Source organism: Lissotriton helveticus, chromosome 7 (genome assembly GCF_964261635.1).
Source record: "Lissotriton helveticus chromosome 7, aLisHel1.1, whole genome shotgun sequence".
In the NCBI taxonomy this organism is placed as follows: domain Eukaryota; kingdom Metazoa; phylum Chordata; class Amphibia; order Caudata; family Salamandridae; genus Lissotriton; species Lissotriton helveticus.
Genome location: NC_136068.1, coordinates 50,506,188 through 50,532,678, shown reverse-complemented (window position 1 = coordinate 50,532,678; position 26,491 = coordinate 50,506,188). Strand labels below are relative to the sequence as shown.

At 47.2% G+C, this 26,491-nt stretch overlaps 1 protein-coding gene across 1 annotated transcript in view; it reads right to left on the bottom strand.

The window, feature by feature from the left end:
* LOC144768004 (ovostatin-like) overlaps nt 1-26,491 on the bottom strand; it is a 249,450-nt gene that overhangs the window by 168,747 nt on the left and 54,212 nt on the right. Inside the window, exons 7-8 of the mRNA XM_078651396.1 lie at nt 21,774-21,858; nt 15,945-16,071 (exon numbers count right to left, since the gene is read on the bottom strand). Of these exons, the coding sequence (XP_078507522.1) occupies nt 15,945-16,071; nt 21,774-21,858 (212 nt within the window). The remainder of the gene's footprint in view (nt 1-15,944; nt 16,072-21,773; nt 21,859-26,491) is intronic.

Below are 26,491 nucleotides of genomic sequence, written 5' to 3'. Positions count from 1 at the left end.
TGTCCCCTTCCAACCTAAATACCTCGATGGGCTTCCCTGCTTGGGGTGATAGAACATGGAACCTGGCCCACAATAGCAGGGGTCTATTCCCGTTCTACGCCTTCCTGAACTCAGTTGGATCCCTCTATCCATACTCTCAGAGCCCACTAAGATGACCCATGGGGAACACATTCCCTCACCTGCGGACCCCATCCATGCAGCGCCTATACCTACTTTGGTCACAGATGTGTCCCAACAGGGAGACAGTACCCACATGGCCTACACAGTGGTGTGGCCTTGTCCACCCCCGGAATGTGACTCATGTCTCCCTCCCAGGGATAACTCTGTCCACGAGGACAGCAAGCCACAGTGGCCACTGACAACTGGCAGTGATGAGAGCCAGGTATCATGCCTCTCAGCTCTCTCTAACCGCTGTAGCGTCAGAGAGTGGGGAGTGGTAGGCCCATATGCCTGCCACCCTTTGTCCACGCTCCCTCCTGCTAAGTCAGGTATGGCATCCTGAAACTGGCCCACCAGCCCAGGGTCTGTACCCTGCGGCTGGACAGGAGACTGGGGTGGGCTCTCCCACACCACTCCTCCTGGGGTTCTGCACCCTCCACCCTGGAGCGGTTCCACCAGACTCCAGAACTGTCAGGGCATCTGTTGCAGGTGTTCTGCACAATCTTCCCACCAGTTCAGGGGAGCTATCCTGCAACTGGTACACCAGTCCAGGGTATGTACCCTGAGACTTGACACGGGATTGTGGTGGGCTCTCCTACACCCAGTCCTCCTCCTTGGGGCTCTGCATACCCCCCTCCCACCTGGAGCGGTACCCCCAGAAGACAAACTGGTCTGGGCACTGTTAGCAGTCACCCCTTCCTCCAGGTCAGGGGGGGCACCCTAACCTGGTATTCCAACCCAGGGGTATACAACGTTTACAACGCAACTTTTACAACGCACTACCATTACAACGAAACTTTTACAACGCAACATCATTACAACGCATACATTTACAACCCAGTCATTACAACGCATGACACTACAACGCACACCACTACAACGCATACCATTACAACGCAGTCATTACAACGCATACCATTACAACGCAAAACTTACCATCCAATACTTACCCTACTGTTGCACCCCCTGGAGTTAGAATAGTAATTTTAACCCCTACACTATCCAATATTTTCCCTACTGTTGCACCCCCTGGAGTTAGAATAGTAATTTTAACCCCTACACTATCCAACACTTACCTTATTTGCAATGTAATGTAATGCGTTGTAATGGTATGCGTTGTAAATGTAGTATGCGTTGTAGTGGAATGCGTTGTAAAGGTATTTTTTAAGAATTCGTTGTAATGGTATGCGTTGTAAAAGTGTGCGTTATAATCGATGTTGCGTTGTAAAAAATGCGTTGTAAAGGTATGCGTTGTAAAAGTGTGCGTTGTAACGTCATACATCCAACCCAGGGGCTGTGCCCTTAGGCAACCCAGGACTTCTGGAGGAGTTAACCAACCCCCCAAGGGAAACACACTTCTCCAGAGCTGTGCAAGAGTTTGCCTGGCACAGGTCCCCAGCCACCTGTCCACCTGACAGAGCAAGAAGACCCACCAGGCCAGAAGTGGCCTCACCAGGGTCAGACCTTGGTTGCTCTGAGTTGGCAACCCCTGACCCACTGGTCCTTCCACTGGGGACTGCGTACCCCTTGCCCTTTGTTCAGGACTCATGCACTCTCCCAACTGGAGCAGTGCTGCCAGACACCAGAACTGGTGGGATGCTTGTTACAGCAGACTCCCCCAGTGCACCTGACACTTTTGGATTTTTGGATCCCCCTCCGGGGATGGCCTCCTGGTGCAGACTAGCCCCCCCTCCTCCTGGTGTTCACTCACAGAACCAACTAGGCCCTGGATTTTGGGCACCTTGGGACACAGCCTACTCCCACTCCTTCTCCTCTGAGATAGGATGTGGGACCCTACACCCCTCCCACTATACTGGGACCTATCTGGGCTACCACAAACCTCCCCTATCTCACTTGGTTTGAGAAAATGTGAGTCACCCCCTTCAGGAACACTCCCAGAAGCTTCTCCATACCCTCTGGAATCCTCCAAAACATCTGCCTCCCTGGGATCAGAAAACTCACACTCCAACAGCTGTTGGCATAACTGGGGAAATAAGGGTCTAAAAATATGCTCTCCAACAATTGAATCACACAGCTCCACACAGTTGCTGACCAAGCTACTCTTTCCCTCACCATCCAGTGCCTCACACAAGTACCTCAACATCACCCTCCTGAGACTGGCGAGACAGTGTCTGACTGTTTCTGTCACTCAACCCACACTCTTATGGGCGGTCTCAACATTCACATACCAAGACTTGTGCCATGGGGAAACCCCTCTCCCTGCACCTTTCATCCACAGTCAGTAGAGCGCCCCTCCCACCACTAGGAATATGAACCCCTGTGCCAGTTCCTCAATCCAATTCAGGGACACTGCGCACCACTGGAGTTACCTCACAAACCTGAACCCCTTGGTGTATGTCAAACCCCTCCTTCAAGTCTGGTGCCACATCTCTAGGTGTGTGTACTTCTCCTTCAGCACTAGACACTACGGGCCAGATGTAGGTGGTAAATGGGTCATTGAGATGTAGGGGGCTATATTTTACAGAATCGGTAAATTTACCGAATCGGTAAATTTACCGATTCTGTAAAATACAGAATCGGTAATTTTTCCGATTCGGAAAATTCCTGATGTAGGTAGCACTGTTTCCAGTGCTACAGGCCTTTTAGATTCGGTATTTTACCACCCAATCCAATTGGGTGGTGAAATACCGAATCCAGGTGTGCATGCACATCTGTGCATGCACACCTGTGCCATGTGACACACAGACATGCCCTTAGGGAATGTATGTGTGCCACATGGCACACATGCCTGTAATTGGGGTGCCAGAAGGTGTCAAAGTGACACCCCCTGCACCCTTGCAAAATTCGGTATTTACCGATTCGGTAAATACCGATTCGGTAATGCCCATTGATTCCTATGGGCTTCAATGCCCATAGGAATCAATGGGCATTACCGATTCAGTATTTACCAAATCGGTAAATACCGATTCCTTCCGATTCGGTAATTGTAAAAATAAAATTACCTACTTCTGCCCTCCTCTTTTTTACCACTTCTTAAATATCGATTCGGTATGAATTGGTATTTAAGAAGTGGTAAAAAAGATTTACCTGCATCGGGCCCTACATGTTTGCTGCCACCATCTGAGCTGGACTCTACCTCCAACCCAGTCAAACTCACTTCATGAGTTGCACACATTTCTTTTCAGCTAAGGCTTGCTCTATCTCCTCACACTCCCGTTCGAGCTGTCTCAGCCTCCGGTCACAAGCGCTGTTCTGTTTCCTTTCCTCACAAGCCAATGTCCCCCACAATGTTCCCTTCCCTGGGCCACGGCCCTCTGGATATTCCGGCTGGGGATCCTCCACCTCTGATTCCTCCCCAGAGTCATCTGACAGCGTTGCTTTCCAGTGTGGTATTTCATAGGTATACAGGGCTGCCTCAAGGTCCTGCCTTCTGCATCTCATTTTTACAGGTAGCCCCCTCTCCTTGCAAAAGACTTTTAGTTCCCTCATTGTGTATATATACAGGTGCCAAAAGCTGAGTTCCATTTTGACAAGGCCCTACACGTGCAACAACTAACCAGAGTTTCTGCCAACAAATTCCGAAGGGAAACAGGGGAAAAAAAATAGTATGTGGTTGCGTTATGGTCTGCACTACACTAGTGAAGTAAACCAATCACTGTTATTATTACATTATTATTATTAAATAATTTTGTACCGCGCACGGTTACCCAGGGGCATCCCAGCGCTAATAGAGAATCAGAGCAAGCAGCCTGTATGGAGCAGAACAGAAGCTGAAATTATTCTGGGAATAGGTAAGTTTTGAGAAGTTTCCGGAACCTAAGCAAATTTGGTTCAGATCGTAATGAGAGTGGGAGAGAGTTCCAGGCGAGAAAAACTCCTGCCACCTGAACGGGCTCTCCTGATTCTCTTTATCTGAAGGAGATGTTTGTTGTCGGAGCGTAAGGCTCTAGTGGACTTATAGGGCCGAATCATGTCCTTCAGAATAGCTGGTTCTTTCCCCTGTATGCTCTTATGAGCAATACAGAGGGCCTTGAAGGTCACTCTCTCTTTGACAGGAAGCCAATGGAGTGCCTTTAAAGCAGGTCTAGCTGACTGCCTGGCCGGAACGTTCCGCAACAGCCTCGCTGCTGCGTTCTGCACTTGTTGCAGGATCTTGAACGTTGACTCCGGTGCTCCGAAAAAGAGTGCATTACTGTAGTCCAAGCGTGAGATGATTAGACCTTGGACTAACAGCTTCCGGGAGGGTTCAGGTAAGAGGGGTAGAACCTTACGGGCCGATCGGAGCAGTCCATAACACACGCCAGCGGTCTTCTTGGCGTGTGTCCTAAAGGACAGATCAGGCTCCAGCCAGACCCCCAGGCTCTTTATCTCCTTCTTTGGGTCAGGCGGGGTGCCCATGCAGTTGGGCCAGCTGCTCGGCGAGAGGGCAAAATTTGAGTGGCCCAAGATCATCAGCTCCGTTTTTGAGCCGTTCAATTTGAGCGATGACCTGGACATCCAGTCAAACACCTCTCTTAAGCATGAGTGGAGCATCTCAGGCTGTTTCTCCAGCTGTGTCAGACCCACCACTAGCTGAGTATCATCAGCATAGCTTATGGTCTTAAAGCCAAACGAAGACACCACTCCCTCCAAGGGTGCCATATACACGTTAAATAACGTGGGGCTCAGGGATGAGCCCTGGGGCACCCCGCGGTGAAGTGGGAGGGGAGGAGATTTCGCGTTACCTTCCCAAACCTCGAAGGTACGCCCCTCCAGAAAAGAGGCCAACCATTCCAGGGCCACTCCTGTGACACCTGACTCTGCTAGGCGTTGTATCAGCACTCCATGATTAACAGTATCGAAGGCCGCACTTAGGTCCAGGAGGATCACTGCCACTGACCCCCCTGAATCCAAAGTGCTCCTGGCCTCCTCTACTACTGCTAGCAGAGCCGTGTCGGTTCCATGACCCGGTCGGAATCCCGTCTGGGAGTCCCTCAACCGACCATTCTCCTCGAGAAAATTGGATAGTTGGCGGTTGACCAGTTTCTCTGCCACCTTACTAACCCCTGGTAGCAAGGAGATGGGTCTGAAATTGGCTAAGTTCTGTGGATCTAAGCCAGGCTTCTTCAAAAGCGCTTTAACGACTGCGCTTTTCCAGTCCGGCGGTACGGTCCCATGAGCGAAGGAGAGATTGACCAAATCGGTCAAAGGCTCTCCTATCGATGAGGCAGCCTGCTTTAAATACCGCATTGGGACTGGGTCTCGAGGCGAGCCACTCTTCAAGCTCCCAAGGACCTTCAGTACTTCGCCTGAGGTTACGGGGCCAAAAGACGTCAATAGATTTTCCGACGTGCTCAGGTCCTCAGACAAGGTCGGGGTTCCTATCACCGGGGGGAGAGAACTAATAATGGTGTCAATTTTATTCTTGAAGAAAGTGGCCAATTCCAGACATTTTTCCTGTGGTCTGTCGTGGACAAGAATGGGAGCCGGCGGTTTAAGAAGCTCCTTCATCACTAGAAAGGCTTCCCTGGATGAGGACGCAGCATGACTCACTCTCTCCCCAAAAAAGGAGGCCTTTGCAGCACGTATGGCACGTTTGTATATCCTTAGTTCCATACAATATTTTTCCCTGCTTTCTATCTCCGGGTTCTTCCTCCATAATCTCTCCGCCCGTTTACAATTCTTTCTCAGGGTTCTAAGCTCCGAGGAATACCATGGGGCGGACCCCACTCTCTTGTCCCTAATAAGCATCTTCTTGAGTGGAAGCACATGGTCCACAGCGTTGGTCAGCCAGTTCCTCATCATAGCGTCTGCAGTCACCGGATCCTGACCTTTCTCAGGCTGGGAGCCCTCCAACCGGGCGTTCCAAGCCTCTACCGGAAGCCTTGACCATGCCCTGTCCATTCTAAATTTCCTGGGTGGGGGGGTGTCATCATCCTTTACCTCCCAGTTTGCCATGATCAGTGAGTGGTCGGACCAGGGAAGAACGAAGAACTGTGGGTCAAGTACAAATACAAATACAAATTCAAATTCTCACCGCTGACCATCAATGTTAGAAATGTGGGTCTCTAGTTGGCAGAGGTAGGTACCTTTGTCCAAATAAAAACCCTTGCTTTTAGTCAGGGTAAGGAGGATACACACTTTAGAATAATCCTTGCTCACCCCCTGGGTAGCTTGGCACGAGAAGACAGACTTATCCCAAAGGCAATGTGTGAAGTATTTGTACTCAAAACACACAGTAATGCAGTGATAACACCACAAATGAACACCACACCAGTTTAGAAAAATTAAGTATATTTATCTAAACTCAACAAGACCAAAGCGACAAAAACCCAACACACAGGTAATAAGATATTACTTTAGAAAAGTATTGGAAAAATAAAGGTTGTAGAAAACAAATAGCTCCACCTGGGGCTATTACGATGTTGTGACAGCAATAAATCCAAAGGTTGGCGCCGACCGTGAGGAGCGCGGCATTGGACATGGAGCCACATGGACCTCCCAAACAAACAGCACCTTGGAAATGAGGTTTTTGACAATGCACGGTGTCATGGAGGTGAGGCATCGGTGCCTTAGGTTGAGGTCGGCTCCCTGGCTGCCATGGGGGAGGCGCGGTGGCGTTTTCGTGAAGAGACGACGTGTCGAGTCCGGGACAGGGGAAGACGGTTGCATCGGCGGGGAGGCGTCAGTTCTGGTGATGATATGAAGATGACGAGTTCCCGGAGTCACCCTTGGCGGTTATCGGTGCTGTGATAGCAGGATGCAGGAACTTGTGATGACGGAGTTGGTGCAAGCGCTGGTATCGGGCACAGCTGAAAACTGCAGGCATCGACGGGCGTCGAAGGGCGTCGGAGCTGCAGTGCAGGCTGGGCGCTGCATCGTTCACTTCAAAAGCGGTGCCCGGGCTTCGGTGCAGGTCACGGCATCACAGCAGCATTGCTCACGGCGCCAGAGACAGTTTTGGGCCTCTGGAGGTTGTTCCTGCTGTTGGAAGCTCGAAGAAACCTAAGAGAAGCAAACCTGTCTCCAACAGTGACCCCACCGACCATAAGCCTTAAGACTTTAGCCCAAGCTGGAACGTGACCTCATGCACCATAAAGCTTAGGACACCAGCCCAAGACAGAAGGTAACTCTGCCGACCATAAGCCATAGTACATCAATCCAAGCTGGAAGGTGACCTTGCCGACCATAAAGCTTAGGACACCAGCCCAAGATGGAAGGTAACTCTGCCGACCATAAGCCATAGGACATCAATACAAGCTTGAAGGTGACCTTGCCCACCATAAGTCTTAAGACATCAACCTAAGCTGGAAGGTGACTCTGCCGACCATAAGCCATAGGACATCAATCCAAGGTGGAAGGTGACCTTGCCCACCATAAGTCTTAGGACATCAACCTAAGCTGGAAGGTGACCCTGCTGAACATAAGCCTTAGGACAATAGCCCGAGCTGGTAGGTGACCACATCGACCATAAGACATAGGTCATCAGCCAATCCTGGAATTTGACCTCGCCGACCATAAGCCTTAGGACATCAGCCTAAGCTGGAAGGTGACCCTGCCGACCATAAGACATAGGACATCAGCCAATCCTGGAATGTGACCTCGTCAACGATAAGCCTTAGGACATCTGCCCAAGCTGGAGGGTGACCCTGCCGACTAAGGGCCTGATGTAGGTAAGTTAGATTTACCGATACATAAATACCGAATTTTACCGATTCGGTATTCATGAATCGGTAAATCTAATGTAGGTAATTCTTCGGTAAAAAATACCGAATCGGTAGGATTCGGTATTTACCGAATCTGTAATTACCGAATCTGTATTTGTCATTGATTCCTATGGGCCTTGAAGCCCATAGGATTCAATGGCAAATACCGATTCGGTAATTACAGAATCGGTAAAATTACCGAATTGCCAAGGGGGACAGGGTGTCACTTTGACACCCTGTTGCACCCCTGTTTGTGGCTTGTGTGCCATGTGGCACACATACATGCCCTTAGGGCATGTATGTGCATGTACACTGGTATTCGTTATTTACCATGCAATAGTATTACATGGTAAATAACAAATCGGTAAGGGCCTGTGGCACTGTTTTCAGTGCCACCTACATATTGATTTACCGATTCTGTAAATTTACAGAATCGGTATTTTACCGAATCGGTAAATTTACCGATTCTGTAAATTTTAAGGCCCCTACATCTCCATTTGCAAATACCGGTCGGTAACGGCCTAAATCGGCCGTTACCCACCGGTATTTGCCGACCTACATCTGGCCCCATATGCCTTAGGACATCAGCCCAAGCTGGAAGGTGACCCCTCTTACCATAAGCTATTGAACATCTAAGCACAGTAATGCAAATCGACAATAGTTCAGCTTGATATTGGGATCTTGCCCAAATATACTACATTGGCTATAAATGGAGGGAAAAATATATACACTAGACCCGGGTGGCATTTCGTTATGTCAGTATAATCATGCATAACTTCCAGCATTTCGCATAAAGCTTGCTACAAAAAATTGTCACGTCACATAATTTCGAGTCCGTTAGAGTAAAAATCTTACTTCAGGAGCACAGGAACAACACAAACGAACATAAATTAAGCTGCTGTTGATGGTGGTACTTGTGTTTTTGGCTCTATTACACACAATTTCTGGTTGTTTTACCAAAGTTTTCAATAATTACACCAATGGAAATCATGCACCCTACAAATATCACTAATGTCACAAAAACGTTTTTCCAAAGCATATTTAAGCTTGGACGAGGAGGCAACCTCTGTTTGTAGAAGTTGATCATAATAGTATCAAGAAAGGGGAATTAGCGCAAGGCTCAATCAAATGCACCAGGAGTTATACTTTTTGGGGCACCCACGATTTATATCATCATATACATTTTAATCAATTATGTTTCAATAAACACAGAGATATTCTTGTCTTGACTGTTTTGTTTATTTCCTGGATTTTATTTCCTGCCGAAGAGATGCCTTTTAGCCAACACGTGTTTTGTCATCTCGGAAAAGTATCTCTACTACTTCATCAAGGCTATTGATTGCGGAATTTGTTGGACTTCGTCTAGGGGTGGGCGGAATTTGCATAGTCGCGCTACACAAAGTTCTGCGAAACGGTAAAAAATCTCAGCGAACACGCAGATATTCCGCGAACACGCAGAATTGCTTGTTCGGGATGCTTTTTTCCTGTTCGCGATCGCTTTTTGCGTGCTCAGGGAGAAACATCTTGCAAACACGCATTTTGAGAACACGAACAAGCAAAAAATTTCGTGGAACGCAGAATTTTGGGTCATTTTGCATTCTACGCGAAACGCGAAATTATGCATATTCCACAAGCGGAACAGAATTTACCGCCGAGGCCTAACTTCGTCCTTCTCGGTGTGTACTTGAAAGCTGTTGTAATCAATTAATGTACCAGTAGATGGCACTGTTGTTTTGTGATGTGAGCTTCCCCCACAATGAAAACGAATCACTGTGGTGTATATTCGTGTACTTCGGCAAGGGATTCCTAAAGTATATGAAAGAATACTCAAGATCAGGAAGAAAATGATATCCTTCCGAGTATTATAACAAACGAAAGTGATGTTCCTTAACAGGGAAGTCTTCTAATTATTTATGGTTTTGGCCATGGGTTGTATAACAAAGTCAAGACAAGAATATCTCTGTGTTTATTGAAATATAATTTATTGAAATGTATATGATGATATAAATTGCGTGTTCCCCAAAAATGATTACTGTTGGTAGTCAGTCATAGAACTGACAATTCAGGGAGTAGGGTCTACCTTCCTAATTTGAGAGCTCCGCGGACCTTAAGCTTTGCCCATCCGAACACAATATGTGATAGCTTTTAAAATCCTTGGTGCACCCATCTCCTCATCCAAATATGCCAGTCATCGTGAACTTAACATCCCATATATAGAAGATTATGTTAAGGCACGCCCAACCCTATTTTGGTTGAGAATTTGGAAAAATCCTGCAGCCTTGTTGACAAGAGAGATAATCCTAGACTGTTCGCAAAGCGACAGGGGGATGGACATACCATGGTTGGCCGCGGTTCACAAAAGTTTAGCTAGCGTGAACCTGGAACGTGTATTTTTAAATCTTTCAGACCGTACCTCTATCAGCAGTAAATCCCTCCAAAAGACCCATTACGCATCGTATAAAAATGCAAGACTAGCTACAGAATGTAAAAAAACTTCAGTGGCCGGATACATGCAAATTGAGAATGTCACGCCTGCGGTTTCTAGATATTTGTTAACCCCTTCCGTGCGGGGCATATTTCCCCGCTGTGCTGGGCGGCGGGGGCGCGCACAGCGCCCCGGTGCTCATGTGCTCATGACGAGCTGAGGTCATCATGACCACACCTGTTCCTGTGGAACGCACATCACAGCAGGGGAATTATCCCCGCGTGGGAGCGTTCCACGGCTCATGACGAGCTCAGCTCATCATGAGCACCAGAGCATCGTGCCTCATGACGAGCTGAGCTCGTCATGAGCACGGAAAAGGTTAAAACCAATTAGCCGCTGGGAAAGGGGCTTACTTTTTCGACTAAGGACTGACACTATGAAATATATGTTATCATTTCCCGTGGGTTTTATTACCAACCATGATCTCCTACCCTGCCCCTGCAATAATCAACACAAACAATCAATGCTGCACTTTCTATTCTTTTGTTCTTATTACTTACTTCTCGCCAAAAGATTTTTGATTCCTTATTTTTAAGCCCTACCTGCGATTGACTATAAGGCAGCTTATGGGATGGTGCTAGCTCTAAATGATGATGAACTAACCTTTCGGGTTGGTTCCTTTCTGAAAGCGGCAGTGCGTACCCGTAACTCTATGCACCCCTGCTAAATTGGATTGGTGTCACTACAACGCATGCTTTTACCACGCATGCCTTTACAACGCGGTTTTTACCACGCAGTCCATTACAACGCATAATGCTTTTAGGCGCTGGATAGTGAATTATTTAATTTACTATTCCAACTCCAGTCCCCGTGGATAGCAGGGAAGGTGTTGGATAGTATATTAAATACATTCCCTATCCTAGAGCGCCCCCCAGCGCATTGCGTTGTAATGGTTTGCGTGGTAAAAGTTGCGATGTAATGGTAGTGCGTTGTAAAAAATTCGTTGTAACCGTGCTACACCGCTAAATTACATGCACTCTATCTTATGTTTTTAAGCTGAATGTTTTTATTGATTGTTCAGCTATGAATTATGTACTGTATCACTGGAGGCCTACCCTAACCCTAATGAATGTTTTTAACTATTTTTGAGTTTGTACTTTTATGGATATGCTTTTTTATCCGAATAAAGTTCATATTGATTGATTGATTGATAGCTTTATGCATTCCATAACCTCACACACGCCCAATCGCTAGAATAAATGAACCAGGAGGTCTGACATAGAATGAGCTACAAAGAAAATGTGAAAATTCTCCCAAGTCCGGCCCTTTGGGACAGAGGGCAGGCCCCTGTCAGTCTAAAAGCAGGGGCAAGCAATTCATGGCTCACCTCCAAAGGAGCCCCTTTGTGTAACAAAATTCACAAACCTAATTATACGGTCAACCTAAAATGAAAAAAAAAATTCCACAGGGTTAACCAATCATAATACAGAACAAAATACAACGTTTATAAACACCATCGCTAAACGTGTAGTTGTGAATGCACCTGTGACCAAAATTGACACCTCAAATCTTGCTACACACAAAATAATGACAAACTTATTTCATGAATGGGCCCTCAGAGCCAGTCACAGAGAGCAGAAAGGCCTTCAATTCGAGACAAAGGTGTGCTCACCAAGAAAAACATATGTCTGCATGTTGGACTTGGCCCTTTGCACCCCAAATTTTTCGCTTTTTCGCTTTTTGCCCCCCTAATTTGAGATGTCCCCCCCATGGTAATAAACCTGTATAGGCCATGTGTGGTGTGAGACGCCATGTTTATGTTAAATGCAATCCAATGGTGTGTACATTTATTTTCCCCCATTGTAAACATGTACCCTGGTGAAATGCTGCATTTGTGTTTTGCATTTAAAATGGCTGCCAAGGCTATGCGTTGTGCCACCTGACTGCCGGAGATTAGCAGTCTAGTTGTTAGGTACCCAGCTACCCCTGCATTTGGAGGGAAAGCCTGGCACCCAGGGTGCTCTACTCCTCCCCCTGAGCCAGTTAGAACTAGTTCGCCTGTCTGAGGTGGGTTAGCGGTCTAGTTGTCTGGTACCCAGCAATCCCAGCATTTGGAGGGACCTTCTAGAAGCTTCCAGCCTTTCTGGTATAGGGAGAGCAGTAGAGATGTGATGTGCAGAGACAGAGCTGGGACATGAATGTGAGGGGACCTGCTGCAGGGGATACCGCCACTTGGGCCTGTGTGCTGGACCCTGCACCCATCCAGAACCCCCCTACTGTCCCCAGGGCTAGTGGAGCCCCACTGAAGGAGTTCAGGCTGCTGTGTAGGAGGAGGGCCACGCTGCAGTGGGGATGGTGAAAGCCCACCACCCTGCTTTGATGATGCTCCCACTACCTGCTGACCTGGCCCAGTAGTGTCTATTGCTCTGTCCCCGGGCCCCTGAAGAAGGAGGGCCCTCCTAGGTCCCTGAAGCTGCTGGGACCTTGCGCCACGCAAGCGCTTCACCAAGAAGCACCTGGAAGGGAAGGAGCACCTTGGACCCCCCAGGAGGTGAGAAGAGTTACCCTGGGGCTTGCTGCTGGGACTGTCCGCCCCCCTTTCGCTGTGCGCTTGGAAGTGTTGTGCCTAGGGGAAGCGCTGTGCCTAGAAGAAGCGATGTGTGCCTGCAAAGCGCTAACCTTGCCCAGGACTGTTGCAGCCTGCTGTGCCCTTGAAAGCGCTGGCCTGCAGGAGACTGCTTGTGTCCCCAGAGCGCTGTGACCAAGACTGCCCTGCTGATTGCCTGCTAAGCGCTATAATCTGGGAGCGCTGTACTCTAAGCGCTGTATCCGGAGGACTGAGCCCCCAAAGCGCTGTGCTGCCTGGAAGCGCTGTGGGCCCCGGAGAACTGTTATTGGGGAGCGCTGTGCTGAGAAGAAGCGCTGCATGCTTGCTAGCGCTGCGCAGCTGGAAGAGGCTGCCTTTGTGCCCTACGTGGTGTCAAGTTAAGCGCTGTGGCTTCTAAGCGCTGTGCCCGAATCGCGCTGTCTGGAGGAAACGGAGGGGGGGCCTCGAGGCACATTGTCGGTGCCTGCCCCCTCCGCCTGAAAGTACCGGAAAACGCTTGCTGCATTAGCGCCGGGGAGAGCCCGGAGCCAGAAGGACATCACAAGGAGCCCGGTGATTGGGGGCTCAGCTGCGTAGTGGTTGGGGGCTGAAGTCGGGGCACAGGGTCGGTGCTCGCCCCCTCCCCCCCTCCCCTTCATTTGGGAAATCGGGATTGGGCCCTGTTGGCCCCCACTGCCTTAAGGAAGAGCAGGGCCCCCTGGGAGACATTGTACTTGAGCTCGTTGGCCCTAATTGTACACCAGAGCCCCCGGACTCGGCGAGGGCTTCCAGTGAGAAGTACCTGCGGGACTGCCAGGCCTCTGAGCTGGGCCAAGACATTAGTTAACCCCTGCCTGGGGGTCCAGTTGAACGCCAGCCAGTGTAGGCCCTGGTGCTTGGGTTAGTGTGGCGTAAGGAAGTGCTTTTGCTGAATACTGGATTAAAGGCTGGATTAATGGAATGCCCTGTTCTCTTGCCTAATGGGTTAATGCTTACGCAGATGGTTTCGCGCCCAGTGTGCTGATGGCCTAGTATTAATGCCGGATGGAGGGTGATGTATGCGGTTGTATACTCCCTGATGGTTTATACTAACGGTCCCGCCCCTATGCTGGCCTGACCTGTCCTTCCAGGCCTTTGGTTGAATCCCATGTTACTGAGCAAGCCTTGCTGCTTTATTACAGGTGCTCCTGTCTGTCATCATGTGCTGCAATGCCATGAAGTGCTTCCTTTACAGGGGTCGGGTTGGAGTTATAGTGCACGGTGTGTACTTATGCTAATGTTGTATTTTGCAATTACAGCCTACTACTAAGGATTAGTGCCTGAGTTGGCCCCGCCATATTGGCCCCAGGTTTAATGTCAATTTAATCACATTCTTGTCATTTCAGCCACGGACTCATGGACTCAACCATTTTTCCCATTGTCCCCTTGTAAATAATCCCCCCGGATATACTTGGCTCTGGAGCCAATTGGCGCCCTGTTGTGATTACTACTGTTTTTGCATTTTTTGCCTTGCAGGTTGGAGATATACTAAACTACTTACTAATTTTCCAACTCAAGCTGGTGTCCTGCCTCTTTTGTGGTGTGCCTGGTGTGTCGTCTATGAGTACTGCATGAGTGCTTCACATGTCCTCCGAAGTTTGGCCTGCCCCCTTGGTTCCGTGCTACCCCCCCTGGAGATTTGGTAACCCCATTTCTTACACTGCAAAAGTATTTGCTTGTGAGGAGAGATAGAAATGAATACACTGAAGCACGTGTGGACAATCAAGACGGTGTGGAGGCCCAAGTTCAGACCGAATGTGGTTAACTTAAGAAAACTCGTTTTCTATAGTGTGCAGAATCACCCTAAATCATATGGAAATTGTAATCAGTCGAAGATATCTTCCTCAGCTGCAATGCAGCTGAATGTTGGGATTTCTCAGTAATTTCCTGTTGAACGAGTCTGCCCCGTCTCCATCCCCAGTTGCCTAGATATTGAGCATGTTCTTTTTCAGTTGTGTTATTATCCAATGATTTCACCTTTCTTGTCATTCTCTCCAGCCAACAGGTAGGAACTTGTAGATGAGGCTTTAGCGACTGACTTTGGCTATGTGCCAGGCTACTCCCTAAAAGAAATGATTCACCGCTAAACTTCCTGGCTTTCTTTCCAGCCATATCTGTAAAGTGGATTATTTCTTAGTCATACGTTAAGGCACTACCAATGAACTTTCAGCCAGCTTTATTTATTTTATTTATTTATTTTATTTACTGAAATGTATACAGCGCAAGGCTGCCCCAGCAACGGGGCGTCCCAGTGCTACCAAGTAACCATGGTTAAGGCAAGCAGCAAAAAAGACACAAATTATCCCGGGAATAGCCATGTCTTTATAGCTTTACGGAACTCCAGATGATTTTGTAGTCATTTGTGCAGGTTCAAAGCCACTAGTCAGGAAGCAACCTGTGCAGAATGTTAATTTGGTATTTACTTTCTAGCCAGTGCTTAGTTAGTAAAAAAAAGACAAGTGTCAGGGCTCTCGTTAGGAGGCCTCCGCAGCTTACACCACCCATTGCCCCTACAGGCATTGCCAGTGACCGTACCTACAGAACTACTAACCAGCACACTGAGTGACTTTCTGTATTTTGTAGCCCTGAAGAAGTCTCTTTTACAAGACGAAACACATTGGCTACACTGGAAGAAACGTTTTTAATAAAAAGAATAAGAAGTTGTGAATAAAGGAACCCTTATTAAAAAACACAAGGATGGAGTCTGTGCACTAGTCAAATGGAATACTCTGTAATTGACGTACATTGTTTATAATGGATGAGGTGTACTCATCACTCACATACATTGAGGACTATAAGGTATAGGAATCACATATCCTCCATCCTTGTAGACATTTTGTTAAGAGTGAACGGTTGTGATGGGCAGTTCTTGGTTCATGTAGGCCAGAGCAGGGATGTGCTACATTTTTGGGATAGCCAATGACTATGAGTTGCATGTAATTGTATTACATGTGGATAGCCTGAAAACCTGGCATGGAGCTATATCTCCCGGACCTCCAGTGGACATCCAAGTAAAGGGTGAGGGAGAAGAGAAGAGGAGGAATGCAAAGAGAGTTCACAGGTCCCAGCAGAGGCGTCCACTACTTACGGATCCAGAATAGAGCCGACAGATGCCATTCGGATTGAGGTTACAGGTTCCTGCTGGGCCAAACTGGTTGGGTTTCCTGCAGACTGACAATTCAACATTTGCACCCAAGCTCTCTCCATAAGTGTAACTGAGAAGAAGAGGAGAGAACAGCTTTAGTCTTAGGGAGAAGGCATTCTCATGGGGCAGACCCACATTCACCAAGATGCAACATACCGTTTCAAAAATATAACCATGTAAGCATGGCTGTCAGAAGGCAGCAACACTTTCCAGGGTGCCTACCCTTTTCTGGGCCTTCACTCTGGCTGTGACATTTTTTCATACATTTTAAAGCAAACACGCCCCATTTATTCATGAAAAAACTGCTGCCACAGGTGGGGAACATCCTTTACGACGCGGATGTTACCCCGCGCTACCATTACGAGGCGTCTCTTACAACGCAAGTCATAACCACGACTTGCGCTGGAGGGCGCTCAAGGACAAGGAATAGTTCATTTACTATACCAACACCTTCCCTACTCTCCACGGGGACTGGTGTTGGAATAGTAAATTAAACTATTCCTAAGTCCGCACCCTACAGCGCAAGTCGTGGTAACGACTTGCGTTGTAAAACACGCGTTGTAACGGTACGCGTGGTAATAGCCCGCGTCGTTCCGTCATACATCCGCCACAGGTATATAAGTAGATGTCTTCATATGCTAGAGCAGCGGTGCTCTCCCTTCCCATGCAGGACACTGTTTTTTAGAGGTTAAACTAGGCATCCATTAGAGGGGAGCACCTCTTGAGTTTGTTGGCCTGGCCCGTGAAAACCTCTGACATGCCTGCTGCTGCTTGAACAGCAAGTATTGAGTTTCAACGGGGTCTACCCTTAAAACTGCCTGACCTGGGTCATGGGTTAAGTACTTTAGAGATCTTTATGATCAATAAATTCATATTTTGCAAAAGTTATATGGTGATCATGTGATGAATTTTTGCTTTTAATTTACCATTTGAATGTTTGTAAGTCATTTCTTACTTGAATTAGCAAACACTGACCTTTTCGCTTGAACAGCAAGAGCTTTCCTGCTATGGGACCCAAACCAGCCGTACTATTTCAGACCAGCCATGTAGGCTGCATAGCGAGCAGGAGCAGCAAGTGAGCCTGGCCATTGCAAAAGGGAGGGGTGGGGGAGAGAAGGAAAGAAAGAGAGAAAGAAAGAAAGAGAGAAAGAAAGAGAAAGAGAGAAAGAAAGAGAGATAGAAAGAGAAAGAGAGATAGAAAGAGAAAGAGAGATAGAAAGAGTAAGAGAGAAAGAAAGAGAGAGTAAGAGAGAAAGAAAGAAAGAAAGAAAGAAAGAAAGAGAGAGAGAAAGAAAGAGAGAATGAAAGAGAGAAAGAAAGAGATAAAGAAAGAAAGAGAGAAAGAAAGAAAGAAAGAGAGAAAGAAAGAAAGAAAGAGAGAAAGAAAGAAAGAGAAAAAGAAAGAGGAAAGAGAGAAAGAGAGAAAGAAAGAGAGTAAGAAAGAAAGAAAGAAAGAAAGAAAGAGAATGTGTGTATGTGGGGGGAGGGAAGGGTGTCTCACCCATGAAAGTCTGACATATTTCATCATATATTCCATTTTGTTAGCTTTCAAAGCATCGTAAAGCATTACCTCACAGTGTACCAGGATATTAAATTCTTTGCTGGGCTATTATTCCCTCACTATCACCCTCCAACAGTGCCCCTCATCTCTCCATAACCCCTCTCTCACATGTATTTAATTTGTTTTATAGCACCTCTCATACCAGTGTAGGGTGTCAGAGCACTTTACATCACAAATTCATAGAGACAATGAATCATGGGTATAGAAAATATGAACCAAAGGGTTCTACAAGATGCAGGTTCACTGATATGTATTTTTAACCGCATGCTCGCTAGCGGGTTCTCCCGCTGCGCGCTGCGATTTCGAAAATCGCGCGTTACGTGACAAAGCCAGCTTGTCATGCGCGTAGCGTAGGTAACGCCCATGACGAGCTGGCTTTGTCATGCGCGTCGAAGGGGTTAAGAGTGTTTGGTCTGGAGAAGCACAAACTCAGAACTTAACACAGTGGTGAGGGTAGGCTTTACGAATAACATTTTATTGCTACCCAAACCTACCCTTTTTTTGAGACATTAGCATAATGAAAGACTGGGAAAACAAACCTTTCTAACATGTACCATGCAGTTTGCCTGCAGCACTTTGTTCGCAGTTCAGAGCTCACTTTGCTAGATCACAACTAATTTATGAACTTCACAGTAACAAAAGGATCTCTGTGACAAAAGCAGTAACCCACTGAGCTATGAACATAAAACACAGTTCTGTAATGTGTGGTGAATGTTCTTTCCGGCAGGAACATCAACCCTCTGTGTTTCCTTGGATGAGTCATAGCCACTTCTAAACAAAACTCTCATTTCTCTCCAGCACTTCATCAGAGGTAATTTGACACTTCTATTGTTGCTGAAAACTACTGGATAAATAAGGAAGTGTGCAGCAGAAGCTTTTAACCCCTTGCATGTGTTGGCCGTCCAACGCCGTGGTGGTCGTGTGCGTCAGACAGACGGGAGCCGTCCGATCTGCGCACGTGTGGATCCTGCTGGCCTGCTGACTGTGTTCTTCACTGGTGAACGATACTGCTGCAAAACCAGCCCCCAGTAGCAAAACAGATCCCTAGTAACCAAACTGGCACCCCAACCTTTGAGCCTTCCGGGGAAGCGCCTGATGCCGGTACTGCCAGTGGCAACTCGCCGAGGGAGTGCTGCGGGCGGAGGAGGGGCAGGTTGGGGGGTAGTAAACTCCGGCATATGGCCCAACAGAGTTAAGTAAATAAATAAATAAAACAATTTACATTGCGCACGCTGCATCGCCGAGTTGTCATTGCAGCGCGCGCAATGTAAATTTGTTTTATTTATTTATTTATTTTACTCCGCTGGGCCGCATGCCGGAGTTTACTACCCCCATCCTGCCCCTCCTCCGCCCGCAGCAATTCCTCAATGAGTTGCCACTGGCAGTACCGGCGTCAGTGCAGTTTGGCACACGGAGAATAAGCAACTGAGGGGCAGATTTACAAGTCCCTTGCGCCATTTTTGCGCCACAGTTGCCTCACTTTTTGTGACGCAGCAGCAGCGTAAAAATGCGGCCCATTTACAGCGTACCGCATCTAGGAAGATGCATCACATTGTAACGCCCTGCATCACATTATACCTGCGGCAGGTGTAATGTATGCAGGATGGACGTTCCAACGCAAAAAAGCCTCGTAGAAGTGATGCAGTGAAATCTACAAGATTTCATTGCGCCACATCTAGGACGCCACTGCGTCAAATTCTTACGCCTGCTTGAAGTAGGCATAAGGAGTGACTCAGCACAATGAGGATAGGCATCCCCCTTCATTGCTGGAGTTGCGTCATGCTTGTGACATGACTCGAGCAATGCGTGACATTTGTGTCAACAGATGCGTCAGAATTTCCGACGCATCTGTCAATCCTTGCGCCATGGTGCGCCGTATTATAAATACGGCGCATCCATAGTTTCGCAAGCGTTTCTCAAAGTGGCGCAGGGAAAGAGACGCATCTTCACAGATGCGTCACTTTCTTGTCAATCTGCCCCTTAATGCGGTAATTGGGTGAGAGGTTGAACTGGAGCCCAAATTAGTCCAGTTAGTGACGTTCAGTGATTTCAGTTATGACAACTGTGGTTGTCTTTGGACAATACATTTTCACAGCACAATTTACGTCCAACAAAATATTTTATTTATTTTCATATATCAACAGGAAACAGTATGAGTGAGAGTTCCCTTAAGTGTCTTTCTCTGCACAGTTCTGTCCTCACAGCACACACGTATCCTTCATTCTGCCCCTAACAATTTGGAATCCGCCCCCCCTCCCCCTCTGGCACCCCCTTCTCCATGCACTGAATCTAGCCTGACTTGTCATCTCCAAGGGCGCCAAATCTATCCTTAAATCCTGTTCTGATTCGCAATTCAGGGGTTCGGGCCCTTCAGCCCGGCCTCCGCGGGGGGTGCAGATGGGCCACTCTTAGCTACTACGAGGCCTTCCCAGAAGGAGGTTAAAATACCTTTCAAAGTTTAAGGGGGTGACCTCTGGTCTTTATAAAACCTCACATACTCTTAGGGCTAAATGGCAATCTCGCTTATCTATTATGTACTCCAATGCTCAATGGGATCAAATTCTGGAGGGGTTGCACAAAAGTGTTCGAGAAGTGTGTCTCAAATTCTGTGGGCCCGATTCATAGAACTAACTTAAGGCAAAATCCTGAACTTACTACTTTTGGTATTCACAGAAGGCATTTAGTAGTAGAAAAGTTAGGATTTAGTCGTAAATCTTTCTTAAGTCTGTCCTAAGTCTGTCCTAAGTCTGTCCTAAGTCTGTCCTAAGTCTGTCCTAAGTCTGTCCTAAGTCTGTCCTAAGTCTGTCCTAAGTCTGTCCTAAGTCTGTCCTAAGTCTGTCCTAAGTCTGTCCTAAGTCTGTCCTAAGTCTGTCCTAAGTCTGTCTTAAGTTTGTCTTAAGTTTGTCTTAAGTTTGTCTTAAGTTTGTCTTAAGTTTGTCTTAAGTCTGTCTTAAGTCTGTCTTAAGTCTGTCTTAAGTCTGTCCTAAGTCTGTCCTAAGTTTGTCTTAAGTCTGTCCTAAGTCTGTCCTAAGTCTGTCCTAAGTCTGTCCTAAGTCTGTCCTAAGTCTGTCCTAAGTCTGTCCTAAGTTTGTCTTAAGTCTGTCTTAAGTCTGTCTTAAGTCAAACTTAAGTCAAACTTAAGACAAAATCCTAACTTTACTACTAATAAATGCCTTCTGTGAATACCAAAAGTAGTACGTTTAGGATTTTGTCTTAGGTTAGTTCTGTGAATCGGGCCCTGTATCTTTACAATTCTTCATGATTGACACTGGTCACCGGTTAAATTACATCAAGCTGGGTTATTATCGCATACTTCTTGCTGGAGATGTTCTAATCCTGGTTGTGACATAACACATATCATTTGCGAAGTCCACGCACCAGACCCTTCTGGATCTTTGTTGGCAAAACTTTGAACTCTACAATGGCATTAATTTTACCACCTACATCTGCCACCATTATTTTACATGACTTCCGTGGTTTTCCAAAACATTCTAAGCCACAGACTCGTCTTCTTCACGCTGCTTTGGCTACAGCCAAAATTTGCATTTTACGCCATTGGAAGTCTTCATCTGCTCCTTCTCAGGAAGAATGGTTGGAGGCAATGATGCCGACAGCCTTACATGAACGCACAATTTACAATCTTCAGGACCAAGCTGACATCTTTCTTCAAACTTGCTCCCCCTTTTTGGAAACCACATTGGATGACGATTCTAACCCAACTCCCTCTTCTAATGTGCATCCTTTACCTACTTAATTTTATTATCTCATATGCTTTTCCTGTACTATTTAATTCTCTTTATCCTTTCTCTTTCCTTCCCTCTCCCTCCCCCCCACCCCCTGTTACTCTGGCACCCTCTCTTTTTTTCTTTCTTCTATTTTTCTTATTTTTTAATCTTGATTATATTTATGTAGTCATTCCGTTACTTACAAATAAGATACATGCATACCTTTTGTATTGTTATTTTATAACAGATTGTAGAGTATGTACTGTTAACTTTTTCCTTACCTCTATTACTAGGAGTAAATTTCATAATCTATCAATTCATTATTCTTTTTAAATACTTTGCAAATAAGGTTTTCTTATTTACCTTATTCACGTTGATATTTACTATGTATTTTATTGCATAATTCAATAAAAAAATTTCAACACAAAAAAAAAATACCTTTCAAAACTCCGGATTATTGTTCAGTGAAGCAGACAGAACACATACCTTCCTGAAACACCCACTTCCATGGCAAGGTCTATGCTGCTGACAGACGACGGTGTTTTGAAGTTAACTTCAAAAGTTGGTAAAGCTGAGGGAGAAAAATAAAATACACATTACTGATCCACATATTGCAGCATAAAAAGACAAGACCTTTCCTCAAATGTTAGCCCACACTCAAACACACCACTGCCCAAACCTACACCGACCATAAACAATCACCAGCCGTGCACATGCGACAGCACATACACACGCCACATGCAACCTACACCGACCATAAACAATCACTAGCCATGCACATGCGACAGCACATGCACACGCCACGTGCAACCTACACCGACCATAAACAATCACCAGCCGTGCACATGCGAGAGCACAGACACACGCCATGTGCAACCTACACCGACCATAAACAATCACCAGCCGTGCACATGCGACAGCACATGCACACGCCACGTGCAACCTACACCGACCATAAACAATCACCAGCCGTGCACATGCGACAGCACAGACACACGCCATGTGCAACCTACACCGACCATAAACAATCACCAGCCGTGCACATGCGATAGCACAGACACACGCCATGTGCAACCTACACCGACCATAAACAATCACCAGCCGTGCACATGCGACAGCACATGCACACGCCATGTGCAATCTACACCGACCATAAACAATCACCAGCCGTGCACATGCGACAGCACAGACACACGCCATGTGCAACCTACACTGACCATAAACAATCACCAGCCGTGCACATGCGACAGTACAGACACACGCCATGTGCAACCTACACCGACCATAAACAATCACCAGCCGTGCACATGCGACAGCACAGACACACGCCATGTGCACAGCCACGCGCTGCCACGCACAGCCACGCCCTTACACAGAATCTTCAAGCAACAGCGTGCGCTCACCCTGCTCAGCTACACTAGACAATACTCGTGCACCATAACTCGCTGAGCAATCCCTTCCTCCTCTCAATTATTTACACCGCCTTCTGCTGGCCCGGATGAGTGGATGGTTGAGTGATTTATAGCGTTCAGCCAACAGGACAGCTCGGGGCTGAGAGTCAAACCTAGAGGCGGCCTGAAACCAAAGCCGGAGTCACACATTGAAGAACAGGGTTTCAATAAGGTGGAGCTCCAGGGGCAGTGAGTTCCATATATTTGGGACAGTGAGTTCCAGATATTTGGGGCAGTGAGTTCCAGATATTTGGGGCAGTGAGTTCCAGATATTTGGGGCAGTGAGTTCCAGATATTTGGGGCAGTGAGTTCCAGATATTTGGGACAGTGAGTTCCAGATATTTGGGACAGTGAGTTCCAGATATTTGGGGCAGTGAGTTCCAGATATTTGGGGCAGTGAGTTCCAGATATTTGGGGCAGTGAGTTCCAGATATTTGGGGCAGTGAGTTCCAGATATTTGTGGCAGTGAGTTCCAGATATTTGTGGCAGTGAGTTCCAGATATTTGGGGCAGTAAGTTCCAGATATTTGGGGCAGTGAGTTCCAGATATTTGTGGCAGTGAGTTCCAGATATTTGGGACAGTGAGTTCCAGATATTTGTGGCAGTGAGTTCCAGATATTTGGGACAGTGAGTTCCAGATATTTGTGGCAGTGAGTTCCAGATATTTGTGGCAGTGAGTTCCAGATATTTGGGACAGTGAGTTCCAGATATTTGGGGCAGTGAGTTACAGATATTTGTGTCAGTGAGTTCCAGATATTTGGGACAGTGAGTTCCAAATATTTCGGGCAGTGAGTTCCAGATATTTGGGGCAGTGAGTTCCAGACATTTGGGACAGTGAGTTCCGGATATTTGTGGCAGTGAGTTCCAGATATTTGGGACAGTGAATTTCAGATATTTATGGCAGTGAGTTTCAGATATTTGGGACAGTGAGTTCCAGATATTTGGGACAGTGAATTTCAGATATTTAGGGCAGTGAGTTCCAGATATTTGGGACAGTGAGTTCCAGACATTTGGGACAGTGAGTTCCAGATATTTGGGACAGTGAATTTCAGATATTTGGGACAGTGAATTTCAGATATTCTGGTTAGTGAGTACTAGATATTTGGGACAGTGAATTTCAGATATTGAGGGCAGTGAGTTCCAGATATTTGGGACTGTGAGTTCCAGATATTTGTGACAGTGAATTTCAGATATTTGGGACAGTGAATTTCAGATATTTGGGACTGTGAATTTCAGATATTTGGGACAGTGAGTTCCAGATATATAGGACAGTGAGTTCCAGATATTTGGGACAGTGAGTTCCAGATATTTGGGACAGTGAATTTCAGATATTTAGGACAGTGAATTTCAGATATTTAAGGCAGTGAGTTCCAGATATTTTGAACAGTGAGTTCCAGACATTTGTGACAGTGAGTTCCAGATATTTGGGACAGTGAATTTCAGATATTTGGGACAGTGAATTTCAGATATTTAGGGCAGTGGGTTCCAGATTCGTGGGGCAGTGAGTTCCAGATTTGTGGGGCAGTGAGTTCCAGATTTGTGGGGCAGTGAGTTCCAAATATTTGGGACAGTGAGTTCAAGATATTTGGGACAGTGAATTTCAGATATTTGGGACAATGAGTTCCAGATTTTTGGGACAGTGAGTTCCAGATTTGTGGGACAGAGGAGCGTCCCCCTGAGTGAGCGACCTTGGCTTTGTTCATGCAGAGAAGGTCCCCACTCACAGATCTCAAAGACTTCCTGTGTGGAAACTATCTTTGGCACCTGAGTGTCCTACACTCACATTTTATAGTCTCACTTAGCTCATTCTGAACTTGGCAATGTAGCTTGATTCACCAGTGGCCTGGACCTTGGCCTCACCATGACTGTCCAATCAGTGATTCTGAATTTTATTTTGTGCGGGGTCAAAGAGAGGTGCCTGGGGGTAGGAGAGCTGGGCCCAGACTTTTACAGGAATCTTGTGTCTCACAGTCTCCCATCCCTCCCTCTCACACAGTCACTCTGATGTTCACAAATTGTGGAGCAAGAACAAAGAACGGTCCAGCGCCCCCTAGGCGTGGACCTGCTGCTCTGCGATCACCCGCTGAAAGGCACTGTCTTGTTGACTTGCCCTCAAGCTGGGGCGGCTCTAGGCTCATGCCGGCCCTGGGCAGGGAGCGTAGGTAGGGGGCCCCCGGAGGAACGCAGGCACGGAGGCCAGTGAAGAGGGGGGGTCAGGGTGTTTGGAAGTGGAACAGAGCCGGAGGCCGCCAAATCCCTGCCAGGGGCCGCCACGCAAATATGTATCCATCCTCAGAGGATTATTATATTAAGAATATATATTGGCGTGGCGGCCCCTGGGGTTTGGCGGCCCTGTGGAGGTGCACAGCTGGGAAACATCCTTTATAACGCAACTTTTACCAAGCAGTGCCTTTACGACTCAACTTTTACAACGCAAACCATTACAACGCATTGCGCTGGGGGGCGCTCTAGGATAGGGAATACGTCTAATTTACTATCCAACACCTTACCTAATGTCCACGGGGATTGGAGTTGGAATAGTAAATTAAACTATTCACTATTCAGCACCCCAAAGCGCTATGCGTTGTAAAGGTTTGCGTTGTAAAAACCGCGTTGTAAAGGCATGCGTGGTAAAAGCATGCGTTGTAATGTCATACATCCTGCACAGCTTGCACATGCCTAAGGTCGCCCCTGCCCCTGCCTCAAGGAAAGACTGGCACCCGGTTCACTGGCATCTCTGCAGTACTGTGCCCTCCTGCTGTGCATGCTTTCTAACCGAGGATTCCTTAACATGTCTTTCCTCCCCTGTGCAAACTCTCTAAAGTAGGCTTCCCTGTGCCCTTTGTCTTTCCTTCCTTTCCAAACTCTCAGAGGGATTCTTCCCCGGCCTTGTGCCCTTCCTCAGTTTTTCTGTGGTGTGGGCTGGAGCCTCCCATAGTCCTGAGTCTTTCCTTAGTTTCACAGGCCTCAAGGCACTCTGGTGCAAGTTTCCCAAGCCATGTGGACAGACTCCCTTAACCACGCGACCGTCCTCGTTTTCCCAGTGTGCTGTCGCCCTAACGGGGGCTACCCTAGCCCGTGGCCTTCCTCAGAACCGGTCATGTGCATGCGTATGCAGACTTCCCTGGCAAATATTGGTGACCAGGTAACAGGCATTTAAAAAAACAAATAGGAAGTTTAATTTCCCCATTAACTTGCAGTGAAGCGGAAATAATTGTAAGTAGGCAAAAGCTTCATTAGTCCTACGTTTTTTTTCCGTTTCTCTGTTGTGCATGCTAACACGTGCTTCCCTAGCCCTGTGTCCTTCCTCGGTTTCTCTGCTGTGCATGCTAACACGTGCTTCCCTAGCCCTGTGTCCTTCCTCTGTTTCTCTGCTGTGCATGCTAACACGTGCTTCCCTAGCCCTGTGTCCTTCCTCGGTTTCTCTGCTGTGCATGCTAGCACGTGCTTCCCTAGCCCTGTGTCCTTCCTCTGTTTCACTGCTGTGCATGCTAACACGTGCTTCCCTAGCCCTGTGTCCTTCCTCTGTTTCTCTGCTGTGCATGCTAACACGTGCTTCCCTAGCCCTGTGTCCTTCCTCTGTTTCTCTGCTGTGCATGCTAACACGTGCTTCCCTAGCCCTGTGTCCTTCCTCGGTTTCTCTGCTGTGCATGCTAGCACGTGCTTCCCTAGCCCTGTGTCCTTCCTCTGTTTCTCTGCTGTGCATGCTAACACGTGCTTCCCTAGCCCTGTGTCCTTCCTCTGTTTCTCTGCT